We start from the raw sequence: 20,822 nt of genomic DNA on the forward strand, positions 1-20,822 counted from the left end.
CCAAATTCGCGCGCTTTACACACAGGCTCAAGGGTCACAGGGAGGAGAAAGCAGACCCATGCTCTAATTACCGAATCTCTGCAAGAGATGACTTATTTGTAGCCAACGCTTCAGGACAGAAAGTGTACATTTTGTGTATTGCTTTTGAGCCTGTATTTATGTCACCCCTTGCTGAAGCCCCCCTCATGTGTTGGGCTGTGTTCACTGATATCACGGAGGGCAAATCAATCCAATCTCTCAAAGCGCTCTGGGTAGTCTAAGCCCATAGACCATCTGGATACCGCTCTGTTCTCTTCTGTGTTCTGCTCCCCGAGTGCCGGCCGCTGCAGTGATCAACTATTTGGCAAGCAGCTTTGACACATCACCAATCACCAGGCTTGAATACATAGCAACAGTTACCAGCATCCATAACCCTTGGCGAGATATGTAAGAAAGTCATCTGTGTGTGTGTGTTTATTCTTGTTTTAGTGATTAAATAAGTTTTTTCTTCTATATACACTTTTAAAAATTTGGTTAAAGAATAAACAGATCTTTAAAAAATTGTAAAGGATAATAAGATGTGCAGAATGTTTCGAGTCTTCTTCTACGGCTGACAAAAGAGTCACAATTAGTTTTTCTTTCGTGCCTCTGGGATGGTCAGGACACACAGTAACTGCTTTCCAAATCAACAAATTGCTGCATTTCTAAAAAAAAAAAAACATTATGATAGAATAAAAATCTAATAATTTTGTACCATTTTAAAATCATCCATGTGCACTCTTTGACAAAGGCTTGCATGAAAGATGTAACCACTGCAGAAAAACCATGCAGTATTAATTCTTAATTTGGACTTTATCAACAAGAATGAGACGGGGGAGAGAAAAAAAGCATGAAAGCCCATTTATTTTCACTCACGCTTTATTGTAACTTATCAGATTCATTCATTTCTGTCTTACAAACTGATTTGTTAAATGCTTCATGGAGGAAAAAAAAACAGTTTTTAATGTCACACATGGAAGGTTGTGTAAAAGGTCTATCACTGAAGCCATGGAGTGTGGGGTAAGCATTGTACTACTGGTCAAGGTTAAATTCACATTTTATTTTGGTGTTTCTCATCATTCTAATATTATCATATACTGTCAGAATATTTACACTATAGAGAGAAAGCAGGTCTTTACACGTGTCAGATATGGAAATTAGATGTTGTTCTTCCTGCTGTGAATGAGTGTGTGTCATCAGAATTACCTTACACCCGCACATACAGTCCACAAGAAGGTTAAAATGTCTTTGCCATATTCACCGGCCACTGGAGCGTTATTTATGTTAGCTGAAAGTCACTCTCTAACTCAGATAACCTGTATGAAATGGAGATAAGGGGAGAGTATTATCACTGTCTCTGTCCCTGGCATGAAGGATACTTCAAAAGGCAGCTGGTCTGTCTGTGGTTCAGAAGGAAAGAGAGAAGATGACACAAGCTTAGCTTGTCTTTGAATAGCAGGTGCACCTTTCTCTTTATTTTGCTTGTGAATGAGGAATGATGGAAAAAGCAAGGGATCAAAGTCTGTTCTTTCACTGTCTGTTTAAACACAGCAAAGGCTAAATGGAGAAACAAATTCTCATTTGAAAACAGTCAATAGTTTGGCTGTTTGTGTGTATGCATGCGAACGAGCATGTGTGTCTCGGTGTGTATCTGTGTCTGAAGGCATATGTGCAATAAGAGTTGGAGTTGATACTACTAAAAGCACTGATACATCCCGATTTCAAATAGCAGGCCTTTCTTCAAACCATACATTCCTCTTTTCTCTCTCCCACAAGCCAGTGCTGCCAAGAAAGATTAATAAACACGGCACCCACTCTCAAAATCATAACGCCTTCTGTTGAAACTTCACTGGCCACGATCTGTCCATGATAGGCTGTGGATTCAAAGGTTGCAGAGCTACTGGGGAGAGTGGAGAGATTGGGGTTGCGTGGAAAGTGGGCGACTGGGGAAGGAGAAGGGTGGGAGGATGTGATAGCAGGATGGAGGGAAACAGGGAGGAGATGGAGAAAGGGGCGAAGTGAACATGATGAGGGAGGGAAGGGTGGCGAGGGGTGAGGGGGTGAGGAAGTGGAACTGGCTGTGGGTGGATGGCAGGAGAGGGGGGTGAGCTGGAAGTCGAGGAAGAGTGAGGGGGCATGGATAGGCCTGTGTGCTGTAAAATGATGTGATGGAGATTCGAGAGAGGGGAAGATGGTGCGAGTGGGGTGAGGTTTGGGACACCCAGAGCTATGGGCTGACTAAAGTTCTCTTGTGGGTTGACGTGTGGAAGTGGGAGACTGACCTGGAGGGTGTGGTGTACTTGCTTATGCATCGTGTCTGTGTGAATTAACTGGGCTTGAGGCTGCGGAGATGAGTATTGCTCCTCTGAATTCCCACAGTTCTCTGTCTGCAGGTTGTGTGTGTAGTTTGCCTGCGTGTTTTTGTCTGTGTTTTCTTGTATGTTTTCCAGGACTTTCTGCATGTGCTCTCTTGCCTGCTCTTGCAGGAGACGATATTTGTCCATCTCTTCAGCGGTAAAGCTGATCGGCGGAGCTGTCTCTCCACCTGTCTGTTCATCGTCAGTTCTAATCTGTGATGGGCAGGCATTTGGCATGCTGCTGGGATTTGACCCAACTGGAGAGCATTTCTGACTGTTAGTGGTTGCTCCAGGATCTGTGCCACAACTCTTAGCTTCCTCTTCCTCTTCTCTCTCCTTCTCCTGACTCTTCTCAAGCAGCCCCTTTTTCTTCTGAGCCTTTCGCTGAATTGCAGGTAGTTTTCCTATAAGGGGCAGAAGCAACCTAGATGGTTTTTGTAGCAGTAACTTACTGGGGGATAAAGCTGAAAGGGTTGCGCCTGGGCCCCTCGTGTTGACAGAGGCAGAGGGCCCTTGGCTAGACTGTGAATCCTTTAGCTGTGAAAGACTTCGGTCACAATTATGTGTGTTGACACTTGGAACTGTCGGTGAAAAAGTGGATCTGTTGGGAGATGAATGTGTGAACGGGCTCGAGGAGAGGGCAGATGAAATAGACGTGAGGCTGCTCTGCTTTTTTGCCTGCTGACTGGCCTCTGCAGCCCCCGAGGACGTCTTGCAGGAGCTAACTGTCAACCCATCCATAGTGACTCCTGAGCAGGTGCTACTCCTGCTCCACTCCCAGCTCAGCTCAGACATGTTGGTGCTGCTACAAGGGCTGCAAGAGCGTGGGCTGTGGCATCTGCTGTCCTGTGTGTTGATCACACTCTGGCAGCTGTACGTCTGTCTGCTTGTCCACCACTCAGGGCTCGAGAAGTGTGTTGAACTTGAGCGTCTGGTGCCTGCACATATCCTTGCACCGCCCGGGCTGTCTCTGCTGTCAGCTCCTGTCCTGGAGCCTGATGTGGACCTGTGTGTCCCCCTGTCTTCCCAGCTGTCACTGCTGCCCCATGTCCATCTATCCCAGTCGACATCTTCAGTGCTAAGATGTCTGCGCCTTTTGCCCCAGCGCTTAGGACTGGGGCTAAACCTTGCAGCCTTATCCCACTCCACTGCTCTGCTTCTCGAGCTCCACCCAGTCCTTGACCTCACCTCCTCACTACCTCCAGGACAGGCCCCTCTCATCCACTCCCACTCTTCTGTACCTGAAGTCAGGCCTCTGTCTCGGCCACCTGAATGCCCTTGTGCTTCCCTCCCCCTCTCCTCCCAGAATTCACGATGCCTCAAACTCTTCCTCTTACTATGAATGAATTTCCTGTCCCCGTGGAGGAGTTTTCGCTTTTTCATCGAGCTGTTACAGCAGCTGTTGTCAGGGTAACAGCAGTCAATGAAACTCCTGGGGTTGCTATGGTGACCCCTTTCCCAAAACAGCTTTGAGTTACATCCTGGTGAGAAGGAATGTAAGGAGAAGTGAGACCGCCAGGGAAAAGTCGCCGCGTCTCCGTCTCGCTTTCCCTCCTTCTCGGTGTCTCGGTCTGCTGTGTGTCTGCTGAGATGGGAGTAGACGCTGGAGTGTTCTGCCTGCTCTCTGTCTGGCTGTGACTGGCATTCAGTGCTGTGGCTCCTATGAGGCCTCCTCTTCCTGACAGAGACAGATACTGGCTCAGCCTCACATCTCCCCAGGAGACAGCTGCTCCCTGCTCCCCCCACCTTCCTCATCCTCGTCTCTCTTTGCCTCCTTTTCTTTCCCCATCTCCCTCCAGTTTCTCCTCTCCTCTCTCTTCCAGTGGAGACTGTAGAGATAACACTCCTCACTTTGCACCTTGCTGATTGGCGCTTGTCTGAAGTTTTTTCCTTCTCAGCCATCTTTCTCTTCCCCAGCTTGTGTTTCTTTGTGCTGGCTTTCCTCTTTTTGTGTGATACTTCAGAGACACCCACATACGGCTGTGGAGCACTGGCACACTTGCACATTGTCTCACTCCCACACTCACACCTGGATGGACTGATGCACATCTCCTGTGTGCCAGGCTGGGTGACAGACTCTAATTTACAGCTCAGGGCTGTGATGGCTTTCTCCCTGATCCCTCTCGCACCCTCTAATCTGCCTCCCAGAGGATTCTGGAAGTTTGTGTCAGAGCTGTCACTATGAGTGGGGTCAAATGGATGGGGAGCTGCCCGCATGCAGTTCTCCATACTTAGCATGCATCGTTCTTTTTCTGGTCTTCTTTCTGATGATAAAAGGTTTTTGTTCTTTAGGAACAGGTGTGCTTCTGTCTCCACATCGATATGTTGCTCTGCTTTGAAAATTTCCGCAGCTTTTTTCTCCCTGTGTGCTCTCAACTCTTGTCTTATCTGTCTTTGTAAACACGATTGAGTGTCTGGTTTAAGAATAGCTGGTACGCGTAGTTTTGATTCATCTGAAAGGGAACACAACTGATTTTGTTGTGAGTCCTTCAGATCCTCTGCGACTTTTTCTGGCCGTTGAAGGTTCAAGCAGAGCGGGTTGCAGCTGTAGGAGATGTGTGGTTGAGACTTGGTGAACTTAAGCAAACTGACAGGCCATCTCAGACGGGTAGAGCCATCCTTCCCGAGCACACACACATCCTGACTCGCCTCCCGCTCGCTCTCCGTTTCTTGCTTTTCCTCTGACTTGCCTTCTGTGTGTTTGGTATCCGTGTGTGCTACTGCTGATCCTATGCCCCATACGGTCACCTGAGACGCCGAGAACAGCGAATCATGACTCTGATTATCAGGTGCTGATGTGGAAATAGGAAAGTGTTCTTTTACTAAGTCTCTTTTTTCAATCTGTTCCTCCTCCTTTATGGCCTCTCTTGGGAACGGGTGCATGTCGCTTGGTAAGACACTGTCAGTGCCAGACTTATCCTTTTTTTCACTTGCGCTGTGTTTCCTCTCATCTGCTACCCCAATTTCCCTGTCAATATCTTCAATTATTCCCCTTATCCTTTCTTTCATTTGTTCCCTCTTCTCTCTCTCCTCCTCCTCCAGGTCTGAAAAAACAGAGGCAGAAGGCTCCAGCCTAGGCCCCCTGCGTGAGAAACAGAAGGATACTCCAAGTCTGCCTCCCACTCTCCCCTGTGAAGAGAGAGGCAGCTGAGGATACAGGCTGTGGCAAGACTGGGGGCTCACTGCAGGAGTGTTTGTATCGGCTGTCTCAGTCACTAGTGGGGATTCTGCTAGAGCAGTGGCCGGTGGTACTTGGGAAACAGAGTTGCACAGATTTTCTGACGGGTAGCTGACAGTAGTTGTCCTGGGCTGTGTAGAAGTGGATCGCTGGGGCTGGCACAAGGGTTCAGGTCTGTCCTTAGGGCTGCGGTCTCTTTGTGTCACATCTTTATCACGCTTCTGACTCACAGCTCTGACTGTGCGTCTTAGGCCATAGGTCCTTCTTTGGACTCTGCAACGAGATGTGATAGGACAAGCATATGTGACTTTAGCTGATAATACTTGTCTAAGTTTTCCTGGCATCACTCTAGATTTACACAAAGCCACTTACTGTGGCATCGTTTTTGGGTGAGGTTATGCAACAATGCAAACTTTTCTACCACAGCTCAAAGCTGCTGTTACGACACTTACTCTTAAATTTAATGCAGTCATGAAAACATTAATTGTTTGAATAATATGGAAATCGATAGAGTTTTAGACTAATAGATGGCAGAGTATATAAAAAGGAAAGGGACCTAAATTTTTAGTATAGACTCTATCTTTATAACCTAACAAGGAAAAAGAAAGAAAGCAAGAAGAGAAGGAAAGGAAAGGTGCGTTCTATTGGTAGTCACAGTAATGCTGTTCACATATTGCTACCTGATTATAGGAAACACATTTAATTGCACAGGGAATAGTTGCAATCAAGTTGATTATTGCATGATGTATTGTCTTATTGTATTAGTTGTTTTGATTGCTTTAGGTGAGCAAGGCGGGAAGCAAGTTTCCTCTCACAATTCACTTTGCTCATTTTATTTACTCATGGTTATTCTGCTGCTAATTTTTCACTAAAACCTCATGTCCTCCACCTACAAATGAATCAGATGCTCCGAGTGTCAGCAAGAGTGTGTCTTCATGATATATTTACTTCACCTGTGGACCTGTGGCCTAGCTAAGCCAGCTGAGCGCTCTCACATCTGTGGACGCATCCATCAAGCCTACGAATTGTTGACTGGATGTGACGCACTCTGACCCCCTCCCCCAGGACTCTTGCCCCTGGTCTCATTACACACATGCTGCCACATGCACGAATACACACTCCTCCCACTCACCGCTGAGTTTCCTGTTGCAGCTGTGCGAGCTGGTGCAGACGCCGAAGAGCCTTCTCCTGCTTGCGCTGGTCCTTCCATGATTTTGAGGCTACGTTACGAGCAAACTCTCTGTGCTTGAGCTCCTTCAGCCTCTGCAGGAAATGGCAATAAAGAGATAAAGAGGGATGGAGAGAGGGACAGAATCCATATGTGGACGGAGAGGGGAGATGCAAGGGTGGGAGAAAGAGGAGAAGTAAGAAAGAGTTAGTTTTAGGAAGCTCTCTGCAGGCAGCTGTCTTTCAGATCATACACATCAGTCAGCAGTGTTTGCAGATGTTCTCCTCCAAACCTCATGTCCAATTAACTCCATTCAGTCTTCAAGAAAGGACCCTTCCTTCAACACACAGCTTGAAACCAAACACCAAAACTAGTGAATAGTAGATTACATGTGTGGTTGAGATGAGCGGAATAGGCAGTTTCATGATGCTGCTGCTCTTTCTGAACCATTAGAGCAACATTTTTCATTTTGGTTAGCGCCCTTCAGTCCTACTGTGTGCCATAGATTCAGTTTATTAGTTATCACAGCTCAAATAGAGGTACTTTTGAATCTATGAAACAGGGAAGAAGACATTTTGTTTGATGATGTTAGAATGACACACTACCAAACACAAAGGCACAAGATTAAATGCTGTAAAGGCCTGACATTTTCTTCTAGACTGCTTTTTGTGTTGTGTGTGTCTGTGGGCACTTTGTAAGCAAACTGGTTGGTCTTTACCTCCATTATATTACAGGATAATTATTAATTAGTTCAGCTTTACATATGTGTGTATTTATATGAACTTATATGTCTATAGCCATAGGTGCACCAGTTCTCTTGGGGAAACAATGATTCATGCGCCTCTCTCCAGTTTCCATTTTCTGACACACTTTAATCCCTTCTTTATCCATGCTTGGCAGGTATATGTGCACGGATGCTGGTGTCTTTCTTTTTGTCTGTGCATGTCTGAAGGGTAAGGAGGGACTCGGGAGTTTGGGGATAGCTGCAGTATTGTGCACCACCATCCATCCTATTTCCCCTTTTTATTGAATCACATATTCTCATAATCTCAGCTGCTCCATAGCTTACGCATCCAAGATTTGTTGTTTACAATATATACTCTTATCCTGTAGTGCAAGTTGCGACAGGATTACACCGCACTCATTTTTAGATTATGTTATACCATTATCTTATCCATCCACGCAATATGTGTCACACTCAAACACACACATGCACACACGCACGCATGCATCAGATTAGGCTCTTACGCATCAGATTTATTTATACAGTCACTCTCTTTCACACCCAGATGCTGTGCAGGAGCGGACAGTTTTCAGGTTAATCCCAGCTGAGTCTTGCACAAGCTGGTGTCTTTTTACATTATCACTCAATGCTTAGCATCCATGTCAGCTCACTGAAGACAGCATTAGGTATATACCATAGAATCAACACTCATGCGGTTCGTATTCCTTAAAGACACTATCTAAGTTCTTGTGGAATGTCTGCAGATGTGAGCAATCATATGCTAGTGTACATCAAAAAGCCCTGAGTCGTTGTGATGCCAATGGTATTCTATGGGAAATATTAATCTTGTTCAAGCACGGAGGCATTCATAATGAACAACTGTGAATGGAGCCAGCAGGCCTAAGGATGAAAAATTTGTTGCACTGCATTGTGCTATAAAAAAAGAGTTGTTGTACTGTAAATGTCAGTGGCAATGCCTGAGAGAGAGAGCAGTCTGTAATAGATGAAATATATGAGGATAAATACTTCCTGCTTCCTGCCGCATTTGCACTCTTCCAGGTTATTGTTCTCTCTTAAACCATGTCCTACTGCAGGCAGACCTGAAACTATATTTAGAGACAAATCAAATATTGCACACAGTACCATTTTGGCTCAATACACAGGACAGACATACTTCAACTTTAAAAGTGGCTACTTTTGTCTTCAAAGTTGATGTCATGTCCCCAACTGCAGGAAATGATGTTCCTGCTCTCCAACATGCAAGCCTTGCTATGTGCTGTGAAGCTCAATGCGTCTGTCAAAGCTTCGATCAATATTCCTTTAGATGTGTTAAGGAGTGCTCAGGCTGAGGCAACTATGGATGAGTCAGAGTTGATTCATATCCACTAGGGCCCTAGAATGAAGGATGATGTATTCTTAGGTAGCATTTGAGTGGCCATGCTAATGGGCTGATTGCCTTTTATTTAAAAGGGAGTGTAATTCTGTTGTAATGAGCAATTTCTGTAATCAGCAGTAAATGCTGATAAAGCCCTGTATTCAGACATGTTTATCCCTGAATCGATGACAGCGAAAGAAGACAGAGCAAACGCAATCAGCTTCCATTCTCCAAAGCCAATACTCCTGCAGGGAAACTGTCTTCAGCTAGAATTTCATCTGTTGTCTGCTCTGTGGGCAGAGTGTACATGCATTTCTGTACTTGTGTGTGTGCGCGTGTGTGTTCCTACAGCGCCAGTGGCTACTGTCAGCTCAGTGCCTCATGCAGCTCGTTTCATGTGCCTGCCGCTGGCTAAAACAAAGCATTAACATTGGCCTGCAGTTGCCTCAATTTATTTTCAAAGAACAATGACAGAGGAGGAACAGTCTTATTTAATGTTTATTTCATGATACATAGTGTGGGTGTTCAGAAGTGGGAAGCGGCTTGGCTTGTTTGAGAAATTGCCTGCATTTGAAGATGAGTGTGTACACGGGTAAGTGCATGTCTGTATGTTTGCGCGTGCAAGTGTACGCCTTGGCAAGACAACAGATAGCTGTAGGAGAATGAGCTATCAGAAGAACCTACAGCTTGTTAGTCCAGAGTGGAGGTTGTGTATGAAAATGGATGTGAACGCAGAATGCAGAAGAAAACCTGCTGCTGAGGCTTTTTCTAATGGTCCATTGGCCTTATCTTGTCCAAACTGGAATAATGGAATCATACTTAAGCTATGACTAATAGCTCTGTGTTATTTGGTACTGAATATTTTTCTTTTTGAAGGAAGTACAAGCTGAGGAATAAAGTGAATTTTAGATGCATTTTTATGTACCAGTGACATACAAATCAACAGCTCTGAGATTTGGCCTAGAGGTAAAAAAGAACTATTCTATCATGAATTTATGGCTTACAAGCCTGGTGTACATCTGCAATACTGTGTTGTATTTGTTTAAAATAGTCATTTTATTTTTCATGCAGTAATAACTCAGAAGCTATGTTGAAATTTTCCTGGAAATTCCTGGAGACCCTTTTAAGCACTCATACTACACACTGTACTATCACCTTATTTCTAAAATTAGGAGATTTGCTTTGCTTTTAATGCTCTGCTAAATCATTCTCCCTATTTGGTTCACGGAGACATTAGATTCCAAATTACCAAATTAGTGTGCTGTTACTTCTGTTATCGGTGATTTTCTGATATGTGCAACACAATGAAAGCCAGCCAAAGACACAGACCTAGAATCTCAGCTGCATACCAAAACTAAGACACCATCAAGAACACCGTACTTTCCAATATTTGTTATCTTAACCTCACTGTCTGCAAATATTTCTCTAAACTATATCTGAAAAATGTATTTTGAACAGCTTCTGATGTGTTAACTGAAAATAAACAACATGCTGTTTTTGCTTCAAACCTTCATCCGGCAAACCTCTCAGCTTCGAGGGGAAAACTCCGGCTATGCGGGCCGGCCAGTCAGTCAGTGAAAGTTGCCCCATTAATGATGATGCTGGTGACTTTTTCCGTGTTTAGCCTGTGGTGATGGTGCTGTGTGGATTGCAATCGATTGAGTGTTTTTTGTAAACCGAGTAGAGTTTTTACTAGAAATGTGATCATTTACAAAAGGTGCTATAAGTGAGTATTCATCTGTTGGCATTGCTATTGAGCTACAGTATTTCAAAGAATGCACAGTCTGACTTCTTTGAGATAAAAATCAATAGGTAGATAAATGACCCCCCACCCTTTTTTTTGCTTGAAAATCTAGAAGTTTTGAAACAAGATAAAGTACAAGAAAATTTTGGACTTCGCCCTGGTTTTTGCATGCTGCTTGGATAAAGTTCTTAACATTTGTCAGATCACTGACAACTCTATTGGGTCATAACAATGTCCCTATTTGCCATCACACAATAAGAAAGGCTTTGTGAATAACTTTTTACTTTCCGATAATTCCCATTAATATTACCTTTTTTGATTCATGCCCAGTTTGCAAAGTTATAACGCACATTGTCAGACAAAATGACCCATTTATTAATATCTGTAAACATAAAACTTGTTGTAGCAAAATACTTATTTACTGTGTATGTCTAGTATATACAGCACCACAGTTACTTTATTAACTCTACTATAGCATTTATACTAGAGACTCATTTTTTATTATTATCTTGTTTTTATTATAGCGTCTTTGGATATTTGCTTTAGGTGCTACGACTTCAATTACCCTGTGCTGGATCAATGTGGGCTATTTAATTTTATATCAGCCTGTTCAACTGGAAATCTAAAATATAATTGGAGTGCTGGGTGTGTGCGTATAGGCTGTTTGTGTTTGCTTGTGTGCTTTCTTCAAGTTGAAGTGTGGCACCTCAGTATGTGTGCTTGTAAGAAATGATGCGGTTGTCACACTCCTACTGTTACCTGGTGAGAAACTGTGCCCAATGGGCAGACTGACATGGACATGTAAAGCAGCTTTCCATCAAAACGCATAATACTAACACACCCAAACTCTACAAGAAAATACGGTTAAAAAGAAAAGAGAGAGAGAGAACCCGTGTGTTAGTTTTTGTGTCCCTACACAGTGTGTATGTGTGCATCTCGTGTACCTGTTTGTGTGCATGGTCGTAGGAGTTGATGTGGTTGTCAAACTCCTGGTGTCTGAGGTACTGCTTGTCACACAGCTCACAGTAGAAAAGAGCCTTCAGATCCTCCACCGAGCAACCCAAAGCCCTCTCCGTGCATTCCTGGAGAAAGAGATGGAAAGAATGAGTGAACGTGTTGGACGGATTGGGAAAGAGAAATGAGAAAGACTCAAGCTAGAGGCATAAACAGACAGCGATATAAAGGGTTAGAGAGGTAGAGATAGAGAGCAAGAGGAGTCAGGGAGTGGGGAGGGGGGGGGGATCAAGAATGGAAGATTGTTAGCCATTTAGAGGAAATCTGCATCCCAGAGAAATCAGCAATATTAGCCTCCGCATGTGCTCTGCATAAAACTGTTAAACGGCTTGCCATTAATGCATGATGCCTTTGCTGCCACTGCTGGAGGCTGGACAAAGCCCTGTGCTCATGGCAACTTGAGCCGGGGGACACGTTTAATACAGCCGCTATAATAGAAACTTGTGTATGTGCTAAAATGGCAAATAGTCTGAATCTCTCTGTGAGGAAACTGATGTTTGACAAATGACCCCCCCCCCCCCCCCCCCCCCAAACAAAAAAACCCCCTAAGCATCTAAAACGCACAACTTGGACTTTTTGTACAGACAAATACACACAGAGACATGCAGGTAAATAGCACATGGATAGAGATACAGATACACAACCGCTATGCAAATGGCACACGGACCTTAGGGAGTAAATCGCTTGTCTGCATGCTCACATCAGCCAGAGGGCCTTTTTTATGGTCTGAATACATGCACAGTGTTGTGTACAATAGATGTGTTTGCTTCCTTGTGTGTGACTGTGTGTGTGTGTGTGTTGAGGAGTGTGTGCATTCATGCCATGCTCTGCTTCAGAATGTAATTTCCCTGAGGCTAGGGGCTGCCAATAAACACTATTGAATTCTGTTCTACACTGACATGATGGGAATTTAATTTGAGGTTGTCACTTCTTTCTCTCTCTCTCTGCTTCTTTCCTTTCCTTCTGTCCATCTTCTATCTCTCGCTCCCTCTCTTTTGTAGCACTTATTCCGTCCCTCCTTTTTATGCTCCTCCTTCAAATCACTCTTCTTCTCTTTCACTTCACACTCCCCACTCCCTTTCATCCTCTCTATTTGCCTTTTTCTCCCTTTCTGGCATCCTCTTTTTTTCTGTTTGAGTCCCGGGTCAGGCAGTGACAGAGTCTATTGGCCCCAATTTGTTTCCGTAATATGCCTGCACACAGGAACAGAGGTGAGAGGAAAAGAAGGGGAGGATAAGAATGCAGGCAAGAGGAGAAATAACCCCTGCCTGCATCACAAACACACATACAGACTCTCACAAGCACCTCAGCGTTATTATTGCCAGTAACAATCATCATTAAGCGTTATTTGCTACATCCAGGTACTCTACTCACATACATTAACCTGCAAAATAACTTGCTCTTCCTCTGGCTGTGCAGGAATTTATCCAGTATGTGTGAAGGGTAAGGGAGGCTGAAGGACAGGGTGGTAGGACTCTCCTATACTAAAATCAACACAAAGGTAACTAATATACATTGATCCTGTGACGTTCCAAGAGTGCATGGTATTGATCTGCCTCGCGGGCTTAAGTCACTGCAAGAAAATGATCCAATCACCCGGAGCAGTGCTCATTTGAGCGCTGCCGGTGTGATAAGACTGAGATAATGAATGCTGTGAATTGGTCAACTGTATGGCTTATGCAAGATTACATAGGAACCGTGTAAGTGAATGTCAGTGGATGTGTGTACATGAGAGGTTTTGTATATTTCTGTGCGCTTGCCTTTCCCAAACCCTTTCTTCTCACCTCTCTGACTCTGTCAGGATAATTACTTTTAACAACGAGAAAAATATACATAGAAAGACGTGAGAAAAGGTGTGAACGCATCATAGCCGAAACGTGCACTTAAGTGTGCGTGCGTGGGCCAACTCGGAGGCCATTTGTTTATGTCAGAAGCGTCTTGGCAAGAGGTTGCCCATTTTTCTTCTGAATGCTGAAATCAAGCGCGCTAGCTTTCATTTGGTTTAAATGTTCACATCTCATACAAGTTTCCACTATAGGCACTCTTATAGAAACACCTCTACATAGTTAGTCCCCTCTTATACACACACTTATGCATGCACAGTCACACATAATGTGTCAACCTGATATACTGGTGCCAAATTAATCTAGACCTCAATTTACCTCACTGGCATGAATCTGTTTGCAGAATAAGCACAACTGATGTATCTGCAGACCTGAATGGACAGTGATTGTTTGCATGATTATGCGTGTGAGTGTTTGTGCAGAGCTGTGAGCTTCCATGCTTTTTTTCTTTTTCTTTGCGCTTATCCACAGTTTGTAGGAGAAGTGCCAATTTATCCCTTTTTATAACTGAAATTGTGCCACAAATAGGAGTCGTTTTGGACCATGACCAGAGTTTCAGACACACAGTTTAATGTCTTTGAGCTGCTGTGGAAATGAACAGGTCACGCTTAAAGTGTTTTACAGACGTGGTTTGTCAGCATTTGAGAATATGTGCACTGCAAACTAATGATATACAATATATTCATGAAAAATGCCCCCAAACATGAATATCCTTTTGGGAACGTCTGGGAGTTCTAGAGATTTAAACTGTGGCAGCACCTTTTCTGATTCACTGCCATCATTACAGTTCAGACTGCCCCTTTTTTTCTTTTTGATGACTCCTATGGTATATAAAATCAAAAAATGCTCATTAGCAGTGAACATGCTGCACTGAGGCTTGTGGAGATGATTTTTAAATAACTGTAACTACATTGTTTTTTTTAAATTCTTCATCTCTGAGTTGACCTTCAAGACTGCTGAACAGCACCATAAATCAAAGAACCATGATAATATGCTTATCAGTGTCATAATGTAACTCTTACATCTTGACATTGAATTGAACTCAGGTGGAACCATGTCAAGGACAAAGAGGAAGCTGGATGAATTTATGAGGTTTTCAAGTAATTAATTAATAAGATTTCCAGCTAAAGACAGCTATAGGATACTTCACTGACTGAGCTGAATTACAGCAGCAAACCATGCAGGCCATAATGAGAAACTTCTTGCAGAATAATTAGGACCCTTTAAAAATACAAAATGGAGTTGGTGGCATATCTCTGAAATATATTATAACTTAAATATGACTCTTTGAAAGCCACTTGAGCTAATTTCAATAGGATAGTCAAATATTTTGAGTCAAAAAACAAATTTATGTGGTGTCTGTGTAAGAGTGTATGAGTGGTTATGTATTCTGAAAAATCAAAGAAAACTCGGGCTGAAAACACTTTACTTGAAGCTTTCATTTTATGCTCGGCGTGGTAAACAGTGGGAGAAATAGTCTGTAGTCGTTTACAATTTGTTGTCTGCGTGACTGACGTGACAGTTTGTTATGATTTAATCAAATGCATTATAATAAAGAATTAAAATCTCATTCCCTGCCTGCTGCCCTCGAGCTAAATTGTTTCTCCCTCCTCACTGGTCACTTTCTTGTAAGTTGTAATTAAATATTGAACAACATTCTTGTAGATTCAACTCAGTGATAGAATGAAGAACGGTTACAGGCTTTTGCGCTGGTATTATATTAAAGCTATACTGTAACATTATTTTGAGAGCCATTCACTTCTTTGATCTAATGTAAAACAAAAGTGGTTGTTTGGGTGAGACATATGCGGAGAGATCATGGCCTCCTCCAAGGACATGATGAATTCACTGCCAGGGAAGTTTTCAAGTGGAGCATGGTCGAAGGAAAAACATTCATTTTTGATAAGGATCGAGGGATGAAGCCAGTCACACTGTCTCGTGAATAGGCGTGCCTATTCACAGCTGCTTGGGGACCCGGGCCCAAAGGGGGACCACAGATTTTATCCCTCGCCAATCTGCAATGACATTTTAGTGGGAAAACTCCCTAATGGTGGCCCTGCTTAGGGTGTGTGCTAAGAACACCAGCTGTTTCAGATTGTGAGCATGTGCTGAGCTCTAATAGGCTTTATTGTAAGTTGCTATTTGATGTTATGTTGTACATAGTTATTATTTGTTAATAACCCAGTTGGACATTTGGTCAGGATATTGGCATTTGTTGAAGCTGGCACCTACTTTGTGCCCCACTAGTTAAAACTGTAGACTAAATTTGAAAAGAAACACCTTTTTATTTGACTAAAGAAGTGGAATGGCCAAATAAAAAAGCAATATGTTTACACTTACCACATGACACCCTGAGATATACACACAGCCAACACAGAGATGTTGATATAAAAATATTGTAATTGTATTACTGCAAATTTCGGAAGCATTTCATGTACTTTTTCACTTTATTTATTTTCTGCCTCTCCCTTTCTCTGTATATTCGTCAGTGTGCTTAAAAATGAACGGGAATAGATACAAATCCGAGTGGAGAGCACTTGAACAGTATTGGAAAACAAGTGCAAATTTTGCATCTCCTCAAAATTATGAGGCACTTTGGCTCGGACCTACTCGAATGTAACTGATCAGATGTGATAATTGTTAACAGCACTGCAACACGAGCTTTAATCGCAATCCCGGTTCAGTGTGAAATCCAAAAAATAGGGCGAAACAACACTCGTGCATGCATAATAAATCCACGACGAGAGAGCGAGAGCGAGCCTTGTAGCACAGAACTGATAGAAACAGATTCTCTCTGTTCATATATATTAACTTCCACTGAAGAGAACTTCTACTGCAGGGGGTGGAGGAAAAAATATGGTAAAAACTTGATGAGTATGACCAACTTTGAAGAAACTATTGTTATAGAATTTACCGTCGCAGAGCAGCTGCAGACACAGAGCATACAAAATACAGGCCAATTAGCAGTTTTCTCGTTATTGCTAATTTCGCTTCGCTTATGCATGCCATCTGTGATGATGCCTTAATCTTACTATTAGAGAGTATATTTTAATTTTTCAATAATGTGCTGTTGTTCTTTTAATTTACTTATATAAAAGGATTGATCACTATGTTATCAGCTGATGCTCCTGTTTGTTATTCACATGAATGTGTGTATGGCCTATATGAAGCATGATATCCAAAAGTGCTCTCTCTCTTTCTCTTACTGGCTGAAATCTTTTTCTTCTTCTCGTTTGTTCTGGAGGTTTTAGATGTTTCAGCGGTAAAGAGATGAAAAGGAGACGAGGTGAGAAGCATAAACTATGACAAACAGACATGTGACTTTACAGAACTTCTAATTGTTACCTCTGGTTTTGAGAACAATTCAATAAACAATTCCAAAAGTTTTATCAAGCCCAATTAAATCTTTAATTATCTTCCGCTATAATTATCACCCTAACTTAGCAACGGCAATGAACAGAAAAAAAATGAATTGAAATTAAAAATAATTCAGCAAGTTTTTTGTTTTTTTTTGCCTTGTGCTTCGCTCTGCTCTCTCAAATCATTTACATTAATCTGCCACTCTTTTTTCTCTCTACCTGTGTCTAAAGCGCTCCTGTGACGTGTTTCCGTCAGATGCGTTCACACTCCTGCATTTTTTTCTGTAGCCGGTGACAGTTGTTGACCCGAGGCCTAAATTACTCATTACTGTAATGACCTGTAAAGCTCAGTGGCAGACATTTTTGTGCACAAACATGCATGCCAAGCAGGATAGCTTAGCGTTAATGAGCTGATATTTGCAGCCCCGATGTATCTCCCTTGACTGCCTTTAATATGCCTGCGTGCTCTGTGCTACCCAAACATTTTTCCATTTACTGTGGAAAAATCTACGCCCAGGCTTTACGGTGTTTTTGTCTGTGCGCAACTGTCTGATGTTGTTTGTACGTGTGTTTGTATATCTTTGTTTACTCCAGATCGTTACTGCCAGTTAGAGGTATGGCCAAAACAAGTAGATGGAATAACCACAGCCAAAATCACAGATGTGTTGACCATACATATGGTCATTAGGGCTTTTTCACAGCCAAAAGGACAGATGTTTTAGTACCAGTGAGTTTCATAATCTCTCAAACTACCAGCGACTTCTGTTAAAGAGAAAGTAGAAAGGCTAAAATATTTCACAAAGTGAGACTCCAGCAAATAAAAGCACAATGTGTATTCCAGTAAACTTCTGTCAGGTGTGCCATATTTCATTGTTTGTGTGTGTGTGTAAACTGTAACTATCTAAAGCACAATCCTCTACACCATGACATCATCAGTGAGTACCGTGAAGTATAACAAATTGTTACCGCTCCTTCTGACCTTTTAAGCTGAGCTGCATGCACAAACCAAACTGAATAAGTAAATAATAGCGAGAGATTTTATTTGATTATTTCTCCTGCCCCCTTTGTTGCCATTTCTGAAACAAAGAATAGATTCAATCCTTAATTTCTTTGCATCCATTGTAGCTGACATGGACATTTATGTTTACTCTTAAATCTGATTCTTATTTTTAATTGTTGCTATTTCAGTCCAGTAAATATTTACACACATATAGCATATATACAACACATTTGTATGGTCTCTCTATGGACTTTGAATGAGGAAAAATGGGAAAGGATAAAATTCCAGTTTTAATTACACATTGGATGTAATATTCACAATAACAATGAACCTCTGTTTTGTCTAGACGCACAAAAAATGAGGAAACTGGAGAAGTGGAGGACAAAAGAAAAAGTGAGAGGCCTAAAAAAATATCTAATGCAGATAAACAGTATCTGAAAATCATGTCCTTCAGAAACAAAAAAAAATCCATTAAAGACCTGACACAGGACCTGAGAGATGCATCTGGCCCATCTGACACCGTCAGAAATGATCTCAGTGGACGGTGGATGAACCCATTCTTAAGGAAGGGAAACGAGGAGAAAAGGCTGAGGTGTGACAAATTACACATGAAATTTATATAATGCAAAATGACAACAAAGGCGCTTTATATTGTAAGGTAAGTAAGTAGGGTAAGTATTTTACGGCACCCTACAATAATGCAAAGAAAACAGAGAAAACCCCAACAATGATATGTTATTATTTATGAGATGAATATAACAAATAGTTAAATACAGAAAGGTGTATAAACACATAGTGAATGACAAAGGTGACTGAAGAAGAAGCACTCAGTGCATCACTGGAATCCTCCAGCAGCCTAGACCTGTTGCGATGTAACTAGGGATAATTCAGGGTTACCTGATCCAGCCCTAACTGTATACTTTATCAAAAAGGAAAGTTTTAAGCCTAATCTTAAAAGTAGAGACGGTGTCTGTCTCCTGAATCCAAACTAGAAGCTGGTTCCACAGAAGACGCGCCTAAAAACGAAAGCCTCTGCCTCCCATTCTACTTTTAAATACTCTAGGAACCACAAGTAAGCCTGTGGTCTGAGAGCAAAGAGCTCTAATGGGGTGATTGGATAGGGTAGTATAAGGTCAGTAAGATTTTTCAAGACTTGTATAGGAGGAGCAGGATTGTAAATTCTGGATTTAACAGGGAGCCAATGAAGAGAAGCCAATATAGGAGAAATGCGCTCTCTGTTTCTCGTACCTTTCAGTACTCTTGCTGCATTTTGGATCAATGGGAGGCTTTTTAGGACTTCCCGATAATAATGAATTACAGTAGTCCAGCCTAGAAGTAATAAATGCATGAACTAGTTTTTCAGCATCACTCTGAGACAGGATGTTTCTCATTTTGAATATATTATGCAAATGGCAGAAAGCAGTCCTACATAATTGTTCAATATTGAAGGAATATTGAAGTTGAATATAGAAGCACATGTCCTGGTCAAAAACAACTCCAAGATTCCTCACAGTGTTACTGGAAACCAAGGTAATGCCATCCAGAGTAAGCATCTGACTAGGAACCATATTTCCAAGATTTTCAGGGCCGAGTACAATAACCTCAGTTTTATCTGAATTAAGAAGCAGAAAGTTAGCGGTCATCCAGGTCTTTTTGTCTTTAAGACATTCCTGCAGTTTAACTAATTGGTTTGTGTTATCTGGCTTCATGGATAGACAAAGTTGTGTGTCATCTGCATAACGGTGAAAATGTATGCTATGCCTTCTGATGATACTGCCTAAGGGAAGCATGTGTAATGCAAACAGAATTGGTCCTAGCATGGAACCCTGTGGAACTCTATAATTGTGTGAAGAGGACTCTCCGTTTACATGAATAAATTGAAGTCTATTCATTATATATGATTTAAACCACTTCAGTGCAGTACCTGTAATACCTACAGCGTGCTCTAATTGTTCTAATAGTCTAGCAGGACAAGCACAGAGATGAGTCCACTGTCAGAGGCCATAAGAAGATCATTTGTAACCTTCACTAAAGCTGTTTCTGTGCTGTGCTGAGCTCTGAAACCTGACTGAAACTCTTCAAATAAACCATTCCTCTGCAGGCGATCTGTTAGCTGTTTGACAACTACTCTTTCAAGGATTTTTGATATGAAAGGAAGGTTGGAGATTGGCCTATAATTAGCTAAGACTGCTGGGTCTAGAGATGGCTTTTTGAGTAAAGGTTTAACTACAGCCAACTTGAAGGCCTGTGGTACATAGCCGATTATTAGAGATAGGTTGATCATATTTGCGATTGAAACATTAATTAATGGCAGGACTTCCTTGAGCAGTCTTGTAGGAATGAGGTCTGAAAGACACGTTGATGGTTTGGAGGAAGTAATTATTGAAGTTAACTGTACATAATGTTACATCTGTGAGATGATTATGAGCAAGTTTTTCTCTAATGGTTAGAATTTTATTTGTGAAGAAATGATTTCTCCAGCTTATGAGTTATCTGCTTTAAGGTGAGTGTTTGAGAGTTACACTAGGAAATCAGGTACTTCTCTTTTTCAGAGGAGTTACAGTATCTAAAGTGGTATGCAGTGAAGAAGTATAAATATTAACAAGATAATCAACCTCTGTGGGAGTAGCATTCAGATAGCTGCTCTGAATTGTGTTGGCGCAAGGCACTGAAGAAGATAACAGTGGATGAATTATATCCTTAAACTCAATTACAGCTCTTTCAGAAAGACAGCTGCTGTGATGAAATCTTTTCCGTACCTCCGTGTAATCCATTATTGTAAATGTAAATGTTATTAGGAAATGATCAGACAAAAGACGGTTTTCAGGAAATACTGTTAAATGTTCAGTTTCTATGTCATATGTCAGAACTGGACTGAATAATCAACAAAAAATACTGTCAGCTTTTGATCTATCATGCAATGTCATCTGGAAAGAGTCTCCTGATTGTTGACAGCATCATGTAAAACACACTGCCATTGCACTAAACGCACACCTGGATAAAAAACACACACACAGTGGAACACCTGCAGTCATGATTGG

At 42.1% G+C, this 20,822-nt stretch overlaps 1 protein-coding gene across 2 annotated transcripts in view; it reads right to left on the reverse strand.

Moving 5' to 3' along the window:
* Positions 1 to 879: 879 nt before the first annotated feature.
* Positions 880 to 20,822, reverse strand: part of znf804b (zinc finger protein 804B) — a 33,644-nt gene continuing 13,701 nt past the window's right edge. For both annotated transcript variants that reach the window (XM_026184313.1, XM_026184312.1), the window contains exons 3-5: positions 11,509 to 11,646; positions 6,686 to 6,816; positions 880 to 5,826 (exon numbers count right to left, since the gene is read on the reverse strand). In XM_026184313.1, the coding sequence (XP_026040098.1) occupies positions 1,842 to 5,826; positions 6,686 to 6,816; positions 11,509 to 11,646 (4,254 nt within the window). In that variant the 3' untranslated portion in view covers positions 880 to 1,841. The remainder of the gene's footprint in view (positions 5,827 to 6,685; positions 6,817 to 11,508; positions 11,647 to 20,822) is intronic.

The sequence above is a fragment of the Astatotilapia calliptera genome, chromosome 11, assembly GCF_900246225.1.
Source record: "Astatotilapia calliptera chromosome 11, fAstCal1.2, whole genome shotgun sequence".
NCBI classification, from domain to species: Eukaryota; Metazoa; Chordata; class Actinopteri; order Cichliformes; family Cichlidae; genus Astatotilapia; species Astatotilapia calliptera.